We start from the raw sequence: 15957 nt of genomic DNA on the forward strand, positions 1-15957 counted from the left end.
CCATCTCCCCCCCTCTTCCCCTCTTCCCCTCTTCCCCCTCCCCCTCCCCCCTCTCCCTCTCTCCCCCCCTTTCCCCCTCTCTCCCTCTCTCCCCCCTTCTCTTCCTCCCCACCTCCCTCTCCCTCTCCCTCTCTCTCTAACTCTGCCTTTCAAATAAATACATAAATATTTAGACAATAAAAAAGTAAAAAGATTATACCATGTAAATACTAATGAGAAGGAATGGCTGTGTTAATATCAAAATAGACTTGGAATAAGGATTACTTTCAAGGCTAAGTGGGGCATTATATGACAATAATGGGACAATTTCACAAGAAGACATAATACCTTTAAATGTGTGGATACATTTAACAGCAGGCCTTCAAAATGCATAAACATACCAGAGAGAACTTTGGCAGGTATATAGTTGTCATTGGCATCTTGGACAACTCTGAATAATTTATAGCATGTGAGGGGTGTGGACAGCTACACCAGCACGGTCAGTTGACGAGGCTAAAGGCACATTCTTTTGAAGTGCACGTGAAACATGCACCAAGACCCTTTTCTGTCCTAAAATAAAGCTCAACACTTGTAAAACAAAGTCATGCAAAGAATGTCCTCTGAACACAGTGGGATTAAGTGGACATCAATAGCAGGAAGATATCTGGAAAAATCTACCAGTTATTTATTACTAAGATGACTGCTTATCACAGGATCTTCTGAAGGGTTCAGTGTAGAGAGGATGGATATGGAGAGGAACTCTCTGGGAACTGTGTATTGCTTTAAACATTAGTTGAATTTCATCTGTAACTGTTCTAGAAAAAGTCCAATTAATCATGCTGTAGGAAATCTGAAGAGTTTCAATGTATGGGATTCTAAAAAGCAGAGGAGAGTTAAAGTAGGAATCACATTGATGGGATTTTGAACGTTTTAAATCATTTTACTTGAATTGGGAGAGTACCACTTGGAGAAGTTAAATGCTAGTGTTTAAGCATTTAACGGCACAATAAATAAAATTAGGGAAACCACTCAGATTTCAGTTAATTATACAATAAGGAAAATATTAATATCTTTAGTACAGAGTGTGATGTTAAAGTTAATTAATATCATCAGTCCTTACTGTGTTGCTTCTTCCTGCTTCCCCAGAACATTGTCTTGGGCCTTCCAGACAATCTGAGAAAGGGCAGATACAGTGTAATCAGTACTGCACAGGGACTCTTGGAGTTACCGTAATAAGATAATACATTAATCAGAGAACTGTGAACAGATTCTGCCCCATTTCTTGTAGCTTCTCTATATTCCGTGGATCCTTAATCTCTGTTTCATTCTCTGTTGGTCCCCTACTCTCCTTTCCGTGTTTTCACTATACGTGGTCTGCAGATGGAACGTGTCACAGTTTATTCATTCTCAGTACATTCCGGAGTACATGGGTTGCCTGTGGAGTTGCGAAACGTGGTGGGTGCTCTAATAAGGTGGCGCAAGCACCAGGGACAGTTCTTTAGCAATTCCTTACCAGTGACAATAGGAAGTAAAATTAGCTAATCAGATCCCTTTAAACACATGAGGCTACTGGATGAAATATATCACTGCACATGTAGAAATGTGTGTTTTAGTCTTTAAAAATATTTACAAATGTAAAAATGTATACATTCATGGGGTACTATCTGATGCTTAGCATAGGTATGTGTTGTGTAATATCCTATCAGGATAAATGTATTTATCTCTTGAAGCATTTAACATTTTGTTATGTTGAAAACATCCAAAATCCTATCTTGTAGTATTTTTTTAAATCAAGAAATACACATTACATTATCTATAGTAACTCTTCAGTGCAATAGAACCTAGAACTTCTTATTCTTACCCACCTATAACTTAATACCTATGGATCAACCTTTCTCCATTCTTCTCTTCTCCTCCTCTCCCCACCCTCTGGTAAACACCATTGTATTTTAACTTCTGTGATATCACCTTTTATTTAGAATCCATGTGGGAGTGAGATCACGCAGAACTTGTCTTTCTGTGCATGCTTATTTCATGTAACTAATGGCCTCCAGTCCATCCTTTTCTTTGCCTGAGTAGTACTCCATCATGTACATGTACCATATTTTCTTTATCCATATATTGGTGGATGGACGCATAGGTTGTTGTCATCTTCTTGCTGTTGTGTTTACTGCTGCAGTAAACATAGGTCTGCAGATGTCTCTTCGACAGAGGGATTTCGTTTCCCTTGGATATGTACTCAGTGGTGGGGTTGCTGGTTAGTATGGTAGTTCAGTTTTTAGCTTGTTTTTTGATGAACCTCCATACTGTTTTCTATAATGCTTGTACTAATTTGCATTCCCACCAACAGTATGCAAGGGGTCCATTTTTTCCCACATCCCCAAATACCTTTGTTATTGTGTGTCTTTGGTAAATAGTCTAACTGGAGTAAGGTGTATTTCCTGTATTTCTGATTGTCATTTCCCTGATGATTAATGATGTTGGGCATTTTTTCCTTGTACACGTTGGCCATTTATCTATTTTCCATGGAGAAATGTCTGTTTAGACATATCGTTAGGGTCTGGTGGTGTGGCATAGCAGGTTAACCTGCCACTTGGGATGTGGCATCCCTTGGAGTGCCGTATCCAGTCCCAGCTGCTCCACTTCTGATTCAGCTCCCTACTAACGTGTCTGGGAAGGCAGCAGAAGATGGCCCAAATACTTCAGTCCCTGCCACGCAAGTGGGAGACCACGATGGAGTTTTGGGCTTCTGTATTCAGCCTGCTGTAGCCCTGGCCTTTGCGTATTCATCTGGGCAGTGAACCAGTGCATGGAAGATCTCTCTCTCTCTCACTCTCTCACTCTGCCTTTCAGATAGATAGATAGATAGATAAAAACATATATTTAAAACCATTGCTGTGCTTGAAGAAATGAACTGTGCCTCTGTAGATGCCAGGAGATGAAGGAGGTGGTGGGAGCCAAGCACACTGCAGCAGGGCTCAGGCCAGGGTGAAATGCTCTCATACAACTGTGTCTTGGGCTGACCTAAGGCAGCGAGCTATAACCGGGGCTGTATACACCAGCATTTTCAAAGGATTGTCAGACCCCTTGCAAGTTGAATAGAAAAATTGTGCTCGCCAACCCAGAGAAATAGTTTGCCATCTGCTTAAGACTCTAGGTAGTAGCAAAACAAAACAAAAGAACTCACCAGGGAGAAATTAGAATCCCAGTCCTGTTTCAGGGTCTTAGCAGAAGAAAATACAAAATTATTCCACATGGAAGCCCATAAACAGAGTGCAGAGAATAGGAAGTCTCCCCTCCACCCCTCACCACGTGCACTGTAAGAGTTCTCAATCTAAGTAGGTACTTTTGGAAATATTGGCAGGTGGGGCTCGTGTGCACACACAAAATTTGCACAGCAAACACTGGCAGTAAGTCAGTCATCTGGTTCCTTCCAGGAGCCGATCTAGGGTTCCATGTACGAGAGCCTGGATTATCACCGGAACTCCTCCCTGTCTTGTGTGTGTGAACGTGGTCCTCCTCCTGCCACTGGTCAGAATCAGTTTCGTCTGCCAGTATGGGGGCAACTCTGTTTTCTGTGCAAGGTACTACAGTGGCAGCTAGAACTCAGAGTAGTGGGGCCTTTGCCATGTCATGTGTCAGACCCCTGCGCTGCCTGCAGAGTCCAGAGGTACAGGGATGTGAAGCACCGAGGTCCTGGGGAGCTTTTGGCAGTGGTGGGAAGTGTGTCATTCCTGCTTCCATGCCCTGGCTCTCAAGGTCTCTGATTTCACATATAGACTGCACAGTGGAAAATGCAGCCCTCCTTGCAGGTATCCTTGAGCTGGCTTTGGGGCGTCTTCAGGTGTGTTGGGGCAGAAACCGTCCCTAGAGTTCAGTGGGCTGACTGCTTTTGAGTGATCTGGTACATGCTATTACCTGTGGAGCTGGGAGTGATGAGCCCGTGTCCAAACCCCCACCCTTATAAAGGGTCAGTTGAGATCGTGTGTGGGAACCCCCTGGGCCACTTCCTGGGGGACCAAGGACTGAGGCTGGCATGTTTTGAAACTTTTTTTAAAAATTATTTTTAAAAGATTTTATTTGAGAGGTAGAGTTATAGATAGTGAGAGGGAGAGACAGAAAGGTCTTCCATCCTCTGGTTCACTCCCCAGATGCCTGCAATGGCCAGAGCTGGGCTGATCCAAATCCAGGAGCTGTTTCTGGGTTTCCCACATGGGTGCAGGAGCCCAAGCGCTTGGGTCATCTTCCACTGCTTTCCCAGGCCAGAGCAGAGAGCTGGATTGAAAGAGGAGCAGCCAGGACTGGAACCGGCACCCATATGGAATGCCGGTGCTGCAGGTGGAGCATTAACCCGCTGCATCACAGCACTGGCCCCTTGTCGTCTACTTGTTGAGTGCTTCTTCCATAGGGGGAGATTTTCCGGTAGGAGTTAATACAGACGTCTTCACACACGCACTGCAGATTTCCACCCACATGCCTTTGTCTAGACCTCCTTGTCTCTCATCTTCCCAGTCCCCCTGACCACACAGCCAGGCTGTTGACCACTGCCGAAGATGTCTATACAGATTTGCAGCTTAGGCTTCTTCTCTGTCTACATGAAGCAGATGACCTGGTGTACTGCCCACAGTCCACCTGGTGGGAAGGGTTCCTCCCACTGTCTCCGAGGCCATCCTGAGTGCTGCTGGAGGGTAGCCACAGTCCATTTGTGACTGGCACCCACACGCTGAGCTGACTCATCTGAAAACCAAGCTCGGACTGTCCGCCTCCTTCAGCTGGAAGTCTGGGTCTCCTTGTAAGGCCGTTGCACGTCCCTCTAGCTCTGGAAGATGACTTGTCAGTGTGGGGTTGCTGCTCACGGGAAACACTGACTTGTACCGGCTGGGTCAGCTCTAGCGCCGTCTCATTGGTTCATATTAAGTACTTGACTGATAAATCTCAGCTCATTCTGGGGAGCCTTGGGGTCCTGGTGCCTTGGTTTCCATGCTCTATCAAGGCCTGGTTAAGTACATCAAGAGCTTTTTCAAAGCGTGTACACTTCTGTGCTGCGGTGACAGAAACCCAGGATCTCCCTATCCCCGACCCCATCCCCAGCTCACCATGAGCTCCATAAAGTCTTTTCCTACCACGGACACCTCCGCACCCTCTGGGCTCTGCCAGGTCATATAGCCTGAGCAGCTGTGCGCTGGCTCCACCGCTTCGACTTGCTGCAGGCCCCACTCAAAGCAAGCAGCTGCCTGTTCACCTGTTCTGTGGCCCAGGCAGGAATCCTACACCTGTTGCCCGTGGCAACCAACCTGCCAGACACTGGGCTTCCTTCTAAGCCTGGGCCTTCCAAGTTGCAACAATTTGTCTTTTACTTAGGAAGGAATATTATTCCCACTTCTCCAAACTTTCCTGTGGTTGTTAGACCCTGAGTCTTCACAGGGTTCAGCTGCCACTCTCTGGAGCCCACGTGTCTTACCCAGGCCTCCGGTGTCCCAGCCACTCTGCTTACTGTGCCTGGTCGGGATAATGCTGCTCATCTCCTCCTCTCCTCGTCCAGCAGCGGGTTATGCTGGGTTTGGTCCCTAGCTGTCACCCTGGCATCCAGGAAAAAGAGATGCATGCAGTGCCTATGGGGGCGGCTTGCTGCTTTGATGGCAAGAAGCCTCTGCACCGTCTTCCAACTCATCCAGCCCAGAGGGTTTGGTGGGGATTGTGCAGAGGTGTTGGACTGAACAGCATCGTGGGCGTTGTCTGCAAGTCCCCATCCCAGTTTCAGCATACAGGTTTCCGTCCCAGCACCCAGCCCTGTGTGCCACACCTGCCTTGACTGAGCATTCCGATTTCCCAGCTCTAACTCTGTTGCGTCTTGGTCCCTCAGTTCTTCACTGAGTCCTGTGGAGGAGCACTCTGCACCCACCAGGAAGACCCCACCTCGCTGTTCCCTGCGTGTTAGCAGCCTTCAGCCTCCCATCATGCTTAGGCAGGCCTGCAGCGTGACTTAGCAGTTACTAGCCCGCACTGCTGTTTGGCAGGGGTTTTTCCATCTGATTCTTCTGAGTGTCTGCATTATGCCTCAGAGGCATGTTTCTCCTCTAGTACATTTTCCGAGTCACAGCCAGTGAAATCTTTGGCAGGTGAACCATGACCTGCGTCAGGGACTGTTCGTGGCCCGCCTGTCAGTCAGGACAGCATCACTCTTCACCCATGCTTTTTCAGATGTTGTCTGGGCCTGAGAGACAGTGCAGGGTGGGATCACGGTCATAGGGACTTGATGAAGGAAACCATCTGTGTGACAGGAAGTAGGGTGGGAGCTGGGAGGGCAGAGCCTCCTCCCCTTGCGGGGAGAGGGGAGCTTCTCCATCGGCCGTGAGGTCTAAGGGAGAGGCAGCGAAGCCACAGGGAGTTCTCATCTTTGTGCCAGCTTCCCTCGGTTACTTCATTCTAGTTTCTTGCTGCAGATTAGCTTTGCCGATCTCCGCTTCGTGTGGTGGCAGAGTTCTGTGTGTCCACCGTCTGAGAGCGGCCGGATCAAGCTGGAGATTGCGGTCCTGCTTTCAATTTCCTGGGGAAGGGCCTTGGCCCAGTTTTAGCTGCGCCTGGAATCTAGTCCACGGCTATGTGAACCAGGCTGCCTCTCGCTAAATTGAGATGCTTCCCAGAGAAGTTGGACAGATGACAGGCCTAACGCTAATAACTTACGTAACCTCCACAAATCCTTAGACAGTTCGTAGGCAACCTCTGTTTTGTTCTGAACAAATAGACTGACTTGCATCGGAGGGGTTGTAGTTCTTCCGGGAAAGGAACAGGGGCTTGCTGCAGTATTTCATCGGTGACTAATTGGACTAGTTCATTTCCCGTTTGTAATTGCAAAGCATTTTCCAGAGTAATGACTGACCCAGTATTTTATGCTTTACCTCTTTCTTGCTGTTCCATTCAAAACTGAATCAGTGTCAGATAAAATAAAGACTCTCTGGGAAAAAACTACTTTAGCTCGAGTATTTCACACAACAGTGGAAAGCCGTAAAAATCATTGCTAGGTGATTATAACTTGAAAGAGCTGTGGAGCCCTTTTTCTGAAATTCTAGGCAGGTAGCATGGCCTCGTTCTGTTTTTTGTATTTAGACAAGTGTGGAAGCTCCAAATAAAGCTGTAATGACAGTGAGAAGTGAAGGCTGGAATACTGGACCAACAACAGCAAGCAGCCCTGAGAGAAGTCCAAATAGGATGTGTTGGGGGGCCATTTTGAGTAACAGTTTTTTACATTGAGGACTGCTCAAGGCATTGTGGGCAGCACAGTACTGAGACTGGATTCATTGGTTTGCATTTGAAGAGTTCTGGGGCCACTGGCTTACTATCTTTAGGAACTGGTAACTGCCATGGTTCTGTATTTGAAAGTGGTATATCCAATTGAATATGGTGGTGGTTGGACAGGTTGAACATTTCTTGGCACATCAGAGGCTTTAAAAAATAGGAGATGGGCCGGGACTATGGCATGGCAGGTTATGCCTCCACCTGCAGTGCCAGCATTCCATATGGGCACCAGTTTGAGTCCTTGCTGCTCTACATCCCATCCAGATCTCTGCTATGGCCTAGGAAAACAGTGGAGGATGGCCCAAGTGATTGGGCCCCTGAACCCACAAGAGAGACCTGCAAGAAGTTCCTGGCTTCATATCAGCCCAGCTCTGATGGTTGCAGCCACTGGGGAGTGAACCAGTGGAGGGAAGACCTTTTTCTCTGTCTCTCCCTCTCTCTGTAATTTGCTTCTCAAATAAATAAATAAAAATTTTAAATAGGGGAGAGATTTCATTCTAAATAAACACAGAATGAATGTGGGAGAGGAGATTGTTGTACACACACAGACACTACTCAGCTCCTGAGTATTGTGCTAATCCCAGACTGCTGTGAGAAATTGTTGAGAAGGTACTGAATGCTTGGGCCACTGTCACACGCAGACATGGCAGGCAGACTGCTCCTTAGCTGCTGCCTTTACAAGTTTTTGCCATCCTGCTCCCCACTCCCACCTTACTGCTCTGCTGTTTTATGTACCCCGTCTTTGTTGTTGCTTCATTTCCTCTATTTCTCATGGAATGGGTCTCTGCTGAGAGTTTTCAGTATTTTTCTTTCCCATACTTCATGCTTTTTTTCTCTTCCTTATGAGGATTTTTAGTTTCCTGGTTGATCTTGCTGTTATGAGTTGCCATTGTAAATGGTTCTCCCAGAAAGAAGTAACAACCCATAATAAATCCTTTTATACTTTACCTCAGAGTCCGAAATGGAATTTTTCTGTTTCAGCTCTCCTACCTTGGGGGTATGCCTCTTCCTTTAATAATTTTTATGTATTATCATGTATTTTCTGAGGTTAAGCTTTATTCTCAATCAGCAAATAGTCCTTGTTTTGTCATTCATATCAAAATAAGAATTAAAATTAGAGCAGTCTATGTGTAAGATACAATAAAATGAATATAATCCGTCGTGTTTTTCTGGATGTTACCAAATACTCTAAGAGATTTATAGGTGCCATAATGCATTAAATCCTCATTCTGGGAGCTGTGTACATTCCCATTTCCCAATGGAGAATTTTTTTTTTTTACATATTTATTTATTTGAAACGCAGAAGCAGAGGTAGAGGGTGGGGGAGGTCTTCCATCCACTGGTTCACTCCCCAAATGGTCACAGTGGCCAGAGCTGGGCCAATTCCAAAGCCAGGAGCCAGGAGCTTCTTCTGGGGTCTCCCACATGGGTGCAGGGGCCCAAGGATTTGGGCCATCTTCTACTGCTTTCCCAGGCACATTAGCAGGGAGCTGGATCAGAAGTGTAGCAGCCAGGACTTGAATCAACACACATAGGGGATGCTGGCACTGTGAGCACAGCTTTACCTGCTACATCATAGCGCCAGCCCTGGAGGATTTGTTTTTAGTAAATGAATTTATGACGTTTTTTCTTTAAAGTTTTTTTTTTTTTTTTTAAGATTTATTGTTTTAGTTTTGAGAGAGCTACACACAGAGGAAGAGACAGAGTGCTTCCATCTGCTGGTTTACTCCCCAGACGACCACAATGGACAAAGCTGGGCCAGGCTGAAGTCAGGAGCTTCATCCAGGTCTCCCACATGGGCGGCAGGGGCCCAAACACCTAAGCCATCTGCTGCTGCTTTTCCCAGGCTATTAGCAGGGAACTGGATTGGAAGTGTGGCAGCGGGACACGAACCTGTGCCCATATGGGATGTTGGTGTCCTAGGCAGCAGCTTTTCTTTTTACACCACCATGATGGCCCCTGGAGAAATGTTTCCGCTGTACGGAGAGGAGAGTGAAGCGCAGAGTTGAAGTGCTGTGCCACAGGCAGTGTGCCCATCGTGAGCGAGGTCTGTGTGGCCCTGAAGATATCGTCTGTGCACTCAGCCACCATCATGATGGATACAGGACCGCGATAATGAATAAAATCATTGAGGTTCACAGTGCTTTTCATTAACACTACCACATACTTTTGCTCTTCTCCACTTCCTTCTCTACTTTCCTTCGGCCACAGACATTTTGTGGGCTAGACTTCGTTCATTCTTTGGGCTTACAGGTCAGCAGCTGTGTCCACAGAGGCTGCCTGTGGCTTCTGAGACAGGTCATCACCCCTTGCAATGGGATTCATAATCCCCAAGGCCTTCCTCGTAGCTCTGGCCACAGTGGGAGGTGTGCTGGCCTGCGTGCTCTGATCAGTATCTCTCCTTTCCACTGGAACAGTGCTCCACTGGGAGGCAGCTTGTCTGTCCTCTGGGTATGTGGTAGCCACTCAGTACATGTTTATTGAGTGAATGAACCAAAGGTTATGAAGGAAGGAGGAAGAAAAAGATTTGTTATATGCTCACCAGATCCAGATTCTTGAGGGGCAGCATACCATGAAATGATTATAATAGTTGGAAATAAGTTTATCCAACTATAGTGACTAAAATAGTTATTATTTATCCCACTTAAGAATTCCAGAATGGCATTTCAGCATTGATTTACCTGCTAACCCACAGTAAGGATAATTTTGTCAAAATGAAAACACATACCAGTCATTGGAGGATTATGCTATACATTTATTTTTGAAATCTATAAAATCCACTTAAGTAATTCAACATCTGTTACATTTTCATTGATTGTCTCATGGAAAAATAGGAAGATGGTAATTAGAGTCAGTTTTCAAAGGAATTAATACTCTAGGTTTGTGAAGTTAAGAATATGTCATTTTGAAAAATGTCATTTTAATTTCCAGGTTTTGAGCCATGCCTTTAGTGAAGAGGAACATTGAACCCCGGCACTTGTGCCGGGGAGCTCTGCCCGAAGGGATTACCAGTGAGCTTGAATGTGTAACCAACAGTACTCTCGCTGCCATCATACGCCAGCTAAGCAGTCTGAGTAAGTCACCTTTTTTCTTGATTGTTGATGACATTTTGTTTAATTTACGTTAGCAAATTTATTCCATATTTTCAGTAGTTACTTGATTGTCCAAAGAAGAGACTGCGGCTTTAGAGAATCTCCCTTCCTGTGAATTTCCCAGTGTGAAATAGGCTGTTGCATTCACCCTTACCCAGTGAAGGTGTTGCTAGTTACCAGTGCAAGTTACTAAATAAGATCAAATGTGTGAATTTACAATAGTGGTAATTCTTTAAAAGTTTTTAAAGTGAAAATTAGATTGGTGTTTCTTTCCCCTTTTCTTACCTTTAGTGGATTCTTTTGTTAACTTGAACAAGGTTAGTTGATTTTTAAAAATATAATAGGTAAAATTAGCATCTGTAATGTCCTTGGCTCATAGTAGGTGCTCAGTAAATAACCATCGGTTGAGCTGTATTCCAAATGAATCAGAGAATGAAGACAAAAAGCGTTTCTTATCTGAACCTTCCAAAAGTTAAAATACAGGCACTGACCTTCAAGTTGAGGTCAGTGGATGAGCTGAGTCTCACAGGTGCGTAGCAGCACAGACGTATGTGGGTGCACTGATGTACCACGCTTACAAGTGGAAGGAAGAGAAGCCTGTCTCTTATTCTCCTGTTGGACTTTAAGGTTTGAATCCCTAGCAGTAGTCTGTTTTTTAGTATTCAGATGTGCATGGAGATGCTTTCTGCCTCAGAGCGTTTTGTAGCTTCAGGATTCTTCCCTAGCTTTCACATGTATGTCGTGATCTTGTTTTCTCACCTCGTCCCACTCCTTTTCAGTTTAGATGGTTTACGTGGCATTTTTTGGTGACAGGTTTTTACAGTGAAATTTTCAGAAATTCTGTTAATAACTAGAAAACCCCCCATGAAATTCCACATACTGGTAGCCTCAAACACAAGTGAGTGATTTTTTTTTTTTTTAAGAAACCCAAGTACTTCCATTTTTTTGTGAAGAAGTGTTGCAGTAAATGTTTATTTCTTTAAAAGGCTTTGTATTATATTCTTACTATTTTTTGAATGCATTTTTAATATATCTCTAATAACTGGCTAAGGCAAAAGTAACTTGGAAATTACTTAAAATATGTTTTAAAATAGACTTCTGGACTATAATTACAATTAGATTTTTGGTAGAGGTTATTGATAAACTATATAAATTCATACAGGAAGATTCCTTATAAGTTATTGAAGGATATTGTTTGCGTTTATCTGTTTTTGAAGGAATGATGAAGTATAAGTGATGAAAACCACCATAAATTGTTCAAGTTTTGATAATCATATTAATCATAGTGTTGGATTACTTGTGTTTATGGTGCCTGCTCCATAATTCACACACTCTTGTGAATGAATGAATCTGCCCGCTGTTCTGTCCCACGTGGCCCTTATGATAGGCAGAAAGTAGTCCCCCCAGAGAAGTCCACATCCTTTTCCTTGGAACTTGTGGCTGTCTCATGTGAGGTTGGTCATCCGCTGACCAGCTCTAAGAGAAGGAAGTGATCCTGGATTATCCAGCATAACCAAAGGCGTATGACTCTGCCAGCCATTGCTGGCTTTGACGTTGGAGGAAGGGGCCATGAGCCAGGGCGTGTGGGCAGCCTCTGAAAGCTGGAGAAGGCAAGGAAATGGCTCTCCTCGCGAGCCTCCAGAATGAACACAGCCCTGCCCAGGGAAACCCGTTTCAGACTTCTTCAGAACTGTGAGATAATAATTTGTGCTGTCCTAGGCCACTGTTTGTGATAATTTGATAGAGCAAATGAGAAACTAATACACCGTTCTGGCTTGGATCCGTTTGTACCACGAATCCACAGTAGCCTCTTGAGGAGCTGTGGATGGAGCCCTTCCTTGAGGAGAGTCACCCCTCAGACCACCCCAGTGGATCTCAACTCTGCCTCTCTCTTAGAATCACATTTAAAACAGGATGGTAGGTGTGGGGAGCAACTGGGAGCAACTCGGACTAGACTAAGTTACTGGAATTAAGACTTATTCTATACATCTGCTCTCCCACAATATGGCGCTGAGAAGGGAGAAACAGCTTCTACACAGCTGCCTCCAGTTCAACCAATAAACTGTAGGACCTGCTCCTGATTGGAGGAGAGCAGCATACTCGGCTTGTGGGAAGCAGAGTTGGGATTGGTGGAAGAGGACTATAAAGGAGGAGAGAGACAACATGCACCGGGAACATCTAAGAGGAACATCTAAGGGGAACATCTATCTGAAGGAACACCTGTGCAGCCCCCGAGAGAGCCGGCCGGCGGTGTGCCGCTCCCCCGCGGAAGTGGGGAATGTGGCAGGGGGAACCGCCCTTCCACGGAGGTGGAAGGGACAGTAGCCAACCCAGGAAGAACCAGCAGCAAACCCGGGGAGGGCCGAGCAGACAAAAGAACAGCGCAGGGTCCTGTGTCGTTCCTCCACGAAGAGGGGGAGCGACATAATGGTGCCGTGACTCGGATATGAAGCCTAGGCAGGGTTTAGTGTCGTTCCTCCATGAAGAGGGGGAGCGACATAATGGTGCCGTGACTCGGATATGAAGCCTAGGCAGGGTTTAGTGTCGTTCCTCCATGAAGAGGGGGAGCGACATAATGGTGCCGTGACTCGGATTAGGAAACTTAGGAGGGAAGAAACGGGAAGAAGTGGGAAAATACCGGAGAGAGAGACTAGCAAAGAGCCTAGGGAAAGCCGGACGGAAAAGGTGCCGGAAGAAGCTATCAAAAGCCTAGGCATAGACTCGGATACGGACTGTGGGAAAGAAGTTAGGATTGAAAGCTAGGATTTAAAGTGAAAGCAAGAAGAAACTTAGATACGGACTGCAGGTTGAAAGTGAAAGCGAAACCTAGAAGAAACTTACTCGGATACGGACTGTGGGGATAAGCCAGGAGAAATGAGAGGGGAATATTGTTGTTGGAAGAAAAGTTAGGGAAACATACCGGGTAGAGAAAAATGTTAGGGAAATTGAAGCCGCGGGGGCAGGCCGAGGTGGAGACACAAGCTATCTTGGAATTCAAGTCAGCCCGGGGAGCAAAAGGCGAAAATCTGGAACCAGAGGCAGAGACGTGGGCCGCCAGGTTGGAATTCGCCAGGTTAGCCTGGGGAACTTGGACTGAATGCCGGTGGCAGAAAATGTGAGCTGGGCTGTGTGATTCGCGGAAGCCGCCGCGTGCAGAGAGAGCACGGGGCGTGAATAGATAGGGAACGCGGGGCTGGCGCGAAGGCCGTGGTGCGGGCGCGAAGGGCGTGGAGACCGCGGAGCGCGCGAATAGAAGCCGAGCCGTGCAGAGCTGGGAACCCGCCGCAGGGCGGGCACCAGGAAGCCGCGCAGATGAGAGAAGCAGGGCTGAAGCGGCGCAGAGCCAGGAACCCGCCTCGGGGCGAGGCGCCGAGAAGCAGCCTCGGGGCGGGCGCCGGGAAGCCGCAGGGATAAGAGAAACAGAAGTTTTAGAAGTAAAATGAGAGAAATAGGAATGCTGGTAGATAGAAGTAAAATAGGAGAAATAGGAATGCCCGGAGATAGAGAAATAGAGAAAAATAAGGCCTCCCCACAACACGCACGGCAATGAGAGAGCTTGGATTCTGTCTGCCTGATTAGGGAGGTGGTGAGCACCTGCGGGCGGCTAGCAGCTTATGCGCCGCAGGTCACCGAAGACAGGCACGAATTAACATCAGTAAGTCTCCCCACAATACGGCAATGAGAAGGCTTGGATTCAGTTTGCCTGATTGCTAGGGCTTGTAAGCACCTGCAGGCAGTTCTAGCAGAGCAGAGCATGCGCTGAAGGGCACCGAACACAGGCACGTATCAGCGCCTAAAAACCTCCTCACAACATGGCGAAGAGAGGACCCGGATTCGGTTTGCCTGACTGATAGGGCTTGTAAGCACCTGTGGGCAACTCTAGCAAGCAGAGCAGTGTGTGTGCCGCGGGGCACCGAAGACAGGCTTGTATCAACGCCAAAAATAAAAAGAAAGGGGGATCTGTGGGGAGCATCTCGGACTAGACTAAGTTACTGGAATTAAGACTTATTCTATACATCTGCTCTCCCACAATTTGGCGCTGAGAAGGGAGAAACAGCTTCTACACAGCTGCCTCCAGTTCAACCAATAAACTGTAGGACCTGCTCCTGATTGGAGGAGAGCAGCGTACTCAGCTTGTGGGAAGCAGAGTTGGGATTGGTGGAAGAGGACTATAAAGGAGGAGAGAGACAACATGCACCAGGAACATCTAAGAGGAACATCTAAGGGGAACATCTATCTGAAGGAACACCTGTGCAGCCCCCGAGAGAGCCGGCCGGCGGTGTGCCGCTCCCCCGCGGAAGTGGGGAATGTGGCAGGGGGAACCGCCCTTCCACGGAGGTGGAAGGGACAGTAGCCAACCCGGGAAGAACCAGCAGCAAACCCGGGGAGGGCCGAGCAGACAAAAGAACAGCGCAGGGTCCTGTGTCGTTCCTCCATGAAGAGGGGGAGCGACAGTAGGAATCACCCCACCTCAGAGGCTGTGGTTGGGGAAACACCAGTGATGTGACCCATGAACCTAGATACGCTGTGCATCTGGATCGAACGAGCTGAGGCAGTTGATCCTTTCAGGAAGTCTCAACTGAGAAACGCAGTGCGTTTGCTGGCTTATTATGGGACCTACTGCTGAAATGTCACTCAGGGCTGAAGAAGCCATGCAGGCTGCCTGTAGCTTACAGTTACGGAGAGGGCAGAACCTGCGCAAACGCAGAGGAAGTGCAACGGGAAGAACAGGCAGAGCAGCAGGAACTGAACACGAGAGAGAGACCGTGCGGCTTGTGAATGGAGGCAGCAGCTAGGCCCTAAGCACGCCTAGCACAGTTTCCACGTTCATTCAAGGTGCGGAGCTGGTGTCCTTGGAATGAACACTTCTGTCTTCAAGGTCTGGAGTGCATCTGGGGCTTGCAACCCAGAGGGCCTTACAGAAAGAAGATTCAGTGGTGTTTATGCCATGGGTATAGTCCTCATAAACTAGGGGAACTGAGTGCAATGGAGGATACCCGTCTCTCCAAAATGCACATGTGGAAATGCTGATCCCCAGTGTGATGGTGTTTAGAGGTGACGCCTGTGAGAGGTGGTCAGTGGTGAGGGTGGTCTCTCAGATGGGATAAGTGCCCTTGTTGTAAAGGCCCCTCGCCTCTTCCTTCATGTGAGGACACATCCACAAGGCACCGTCTTCAAGCAGAGAGCAGCTGCCACCAGGCTGTGAACCTGGGCACCTTGGCCGTGGATCTCTCAGCCTTCAGGACTACGAGGAACGCGTTGCTGTCCTTCACAAGCCAGCTGGTCCATGTATTCTGGTTTAGGAGCCTGGGCTGAGGCGCTTGAGTTAGTAATTGGTGGTCCAATAGCAAATTAGATTACCAGTAATTTATTTATTAGTCTTCATTCACCCGCTACCCCTCTAAGTGCAACAGACAGCAAATCAAATCAAATTGGTCCCCTTCTTAGATGCTAAACACACTTATACTTTATTTGTAAGTTGTAAATCACATCAACATGGCCGTAAAGCAGTTGTTAGAACCTGCTACAAGAGAGCACTGGCCAGATTATACCTACATTCAGATTGGTGAAACTTTAGTTTTTGTGATTC

At 46.9% G+C, this 15957-nt stretch overlaps 1 protein-coding gene across 22 annotated transcripts in view; it reads left to right on the forward strand.

The window, feature by feature from the left end:
- Positions 1-15957, forward strand: part of WASF3 (WASP family member 3) — a 136628-nt gene that overhangs the window by 79483 nt on the left and 41188 nt on the right. For all 22 annotated transcript variants that reach the window (XM_089304404.1, XM_089304414.1, XM_089304406.1 and 19 more), the window contains one exon: positions 10207-10349. In XM_089304404.1, the coding sequence (XP_089160530.1) occupies positions 10217-10349 (133 nt within the window). In that variant the 5' untranslated portion in view covers positions 10207-10216. The remainder of the gene's footprint in view (positions 1-10206; positions 10350-15957) is intronic.

Source organism: Oryctolagus cuniculus, chromosome 9 (assembly GCF_051225735.1).
Source record: "Oryctolagus cuniculus isolate XC-2025 breed Fujian yellow rabbit chromosome 9, ASM5122573v1, whole genome shotgun sequence".
Classification (NCBI taxonomy): Eukaryota; Metazoa; Chordata; class Mammalia; order Lagomorpha; family Leporidae; genus Oryctolagus; species Oryctolagus cuniculus.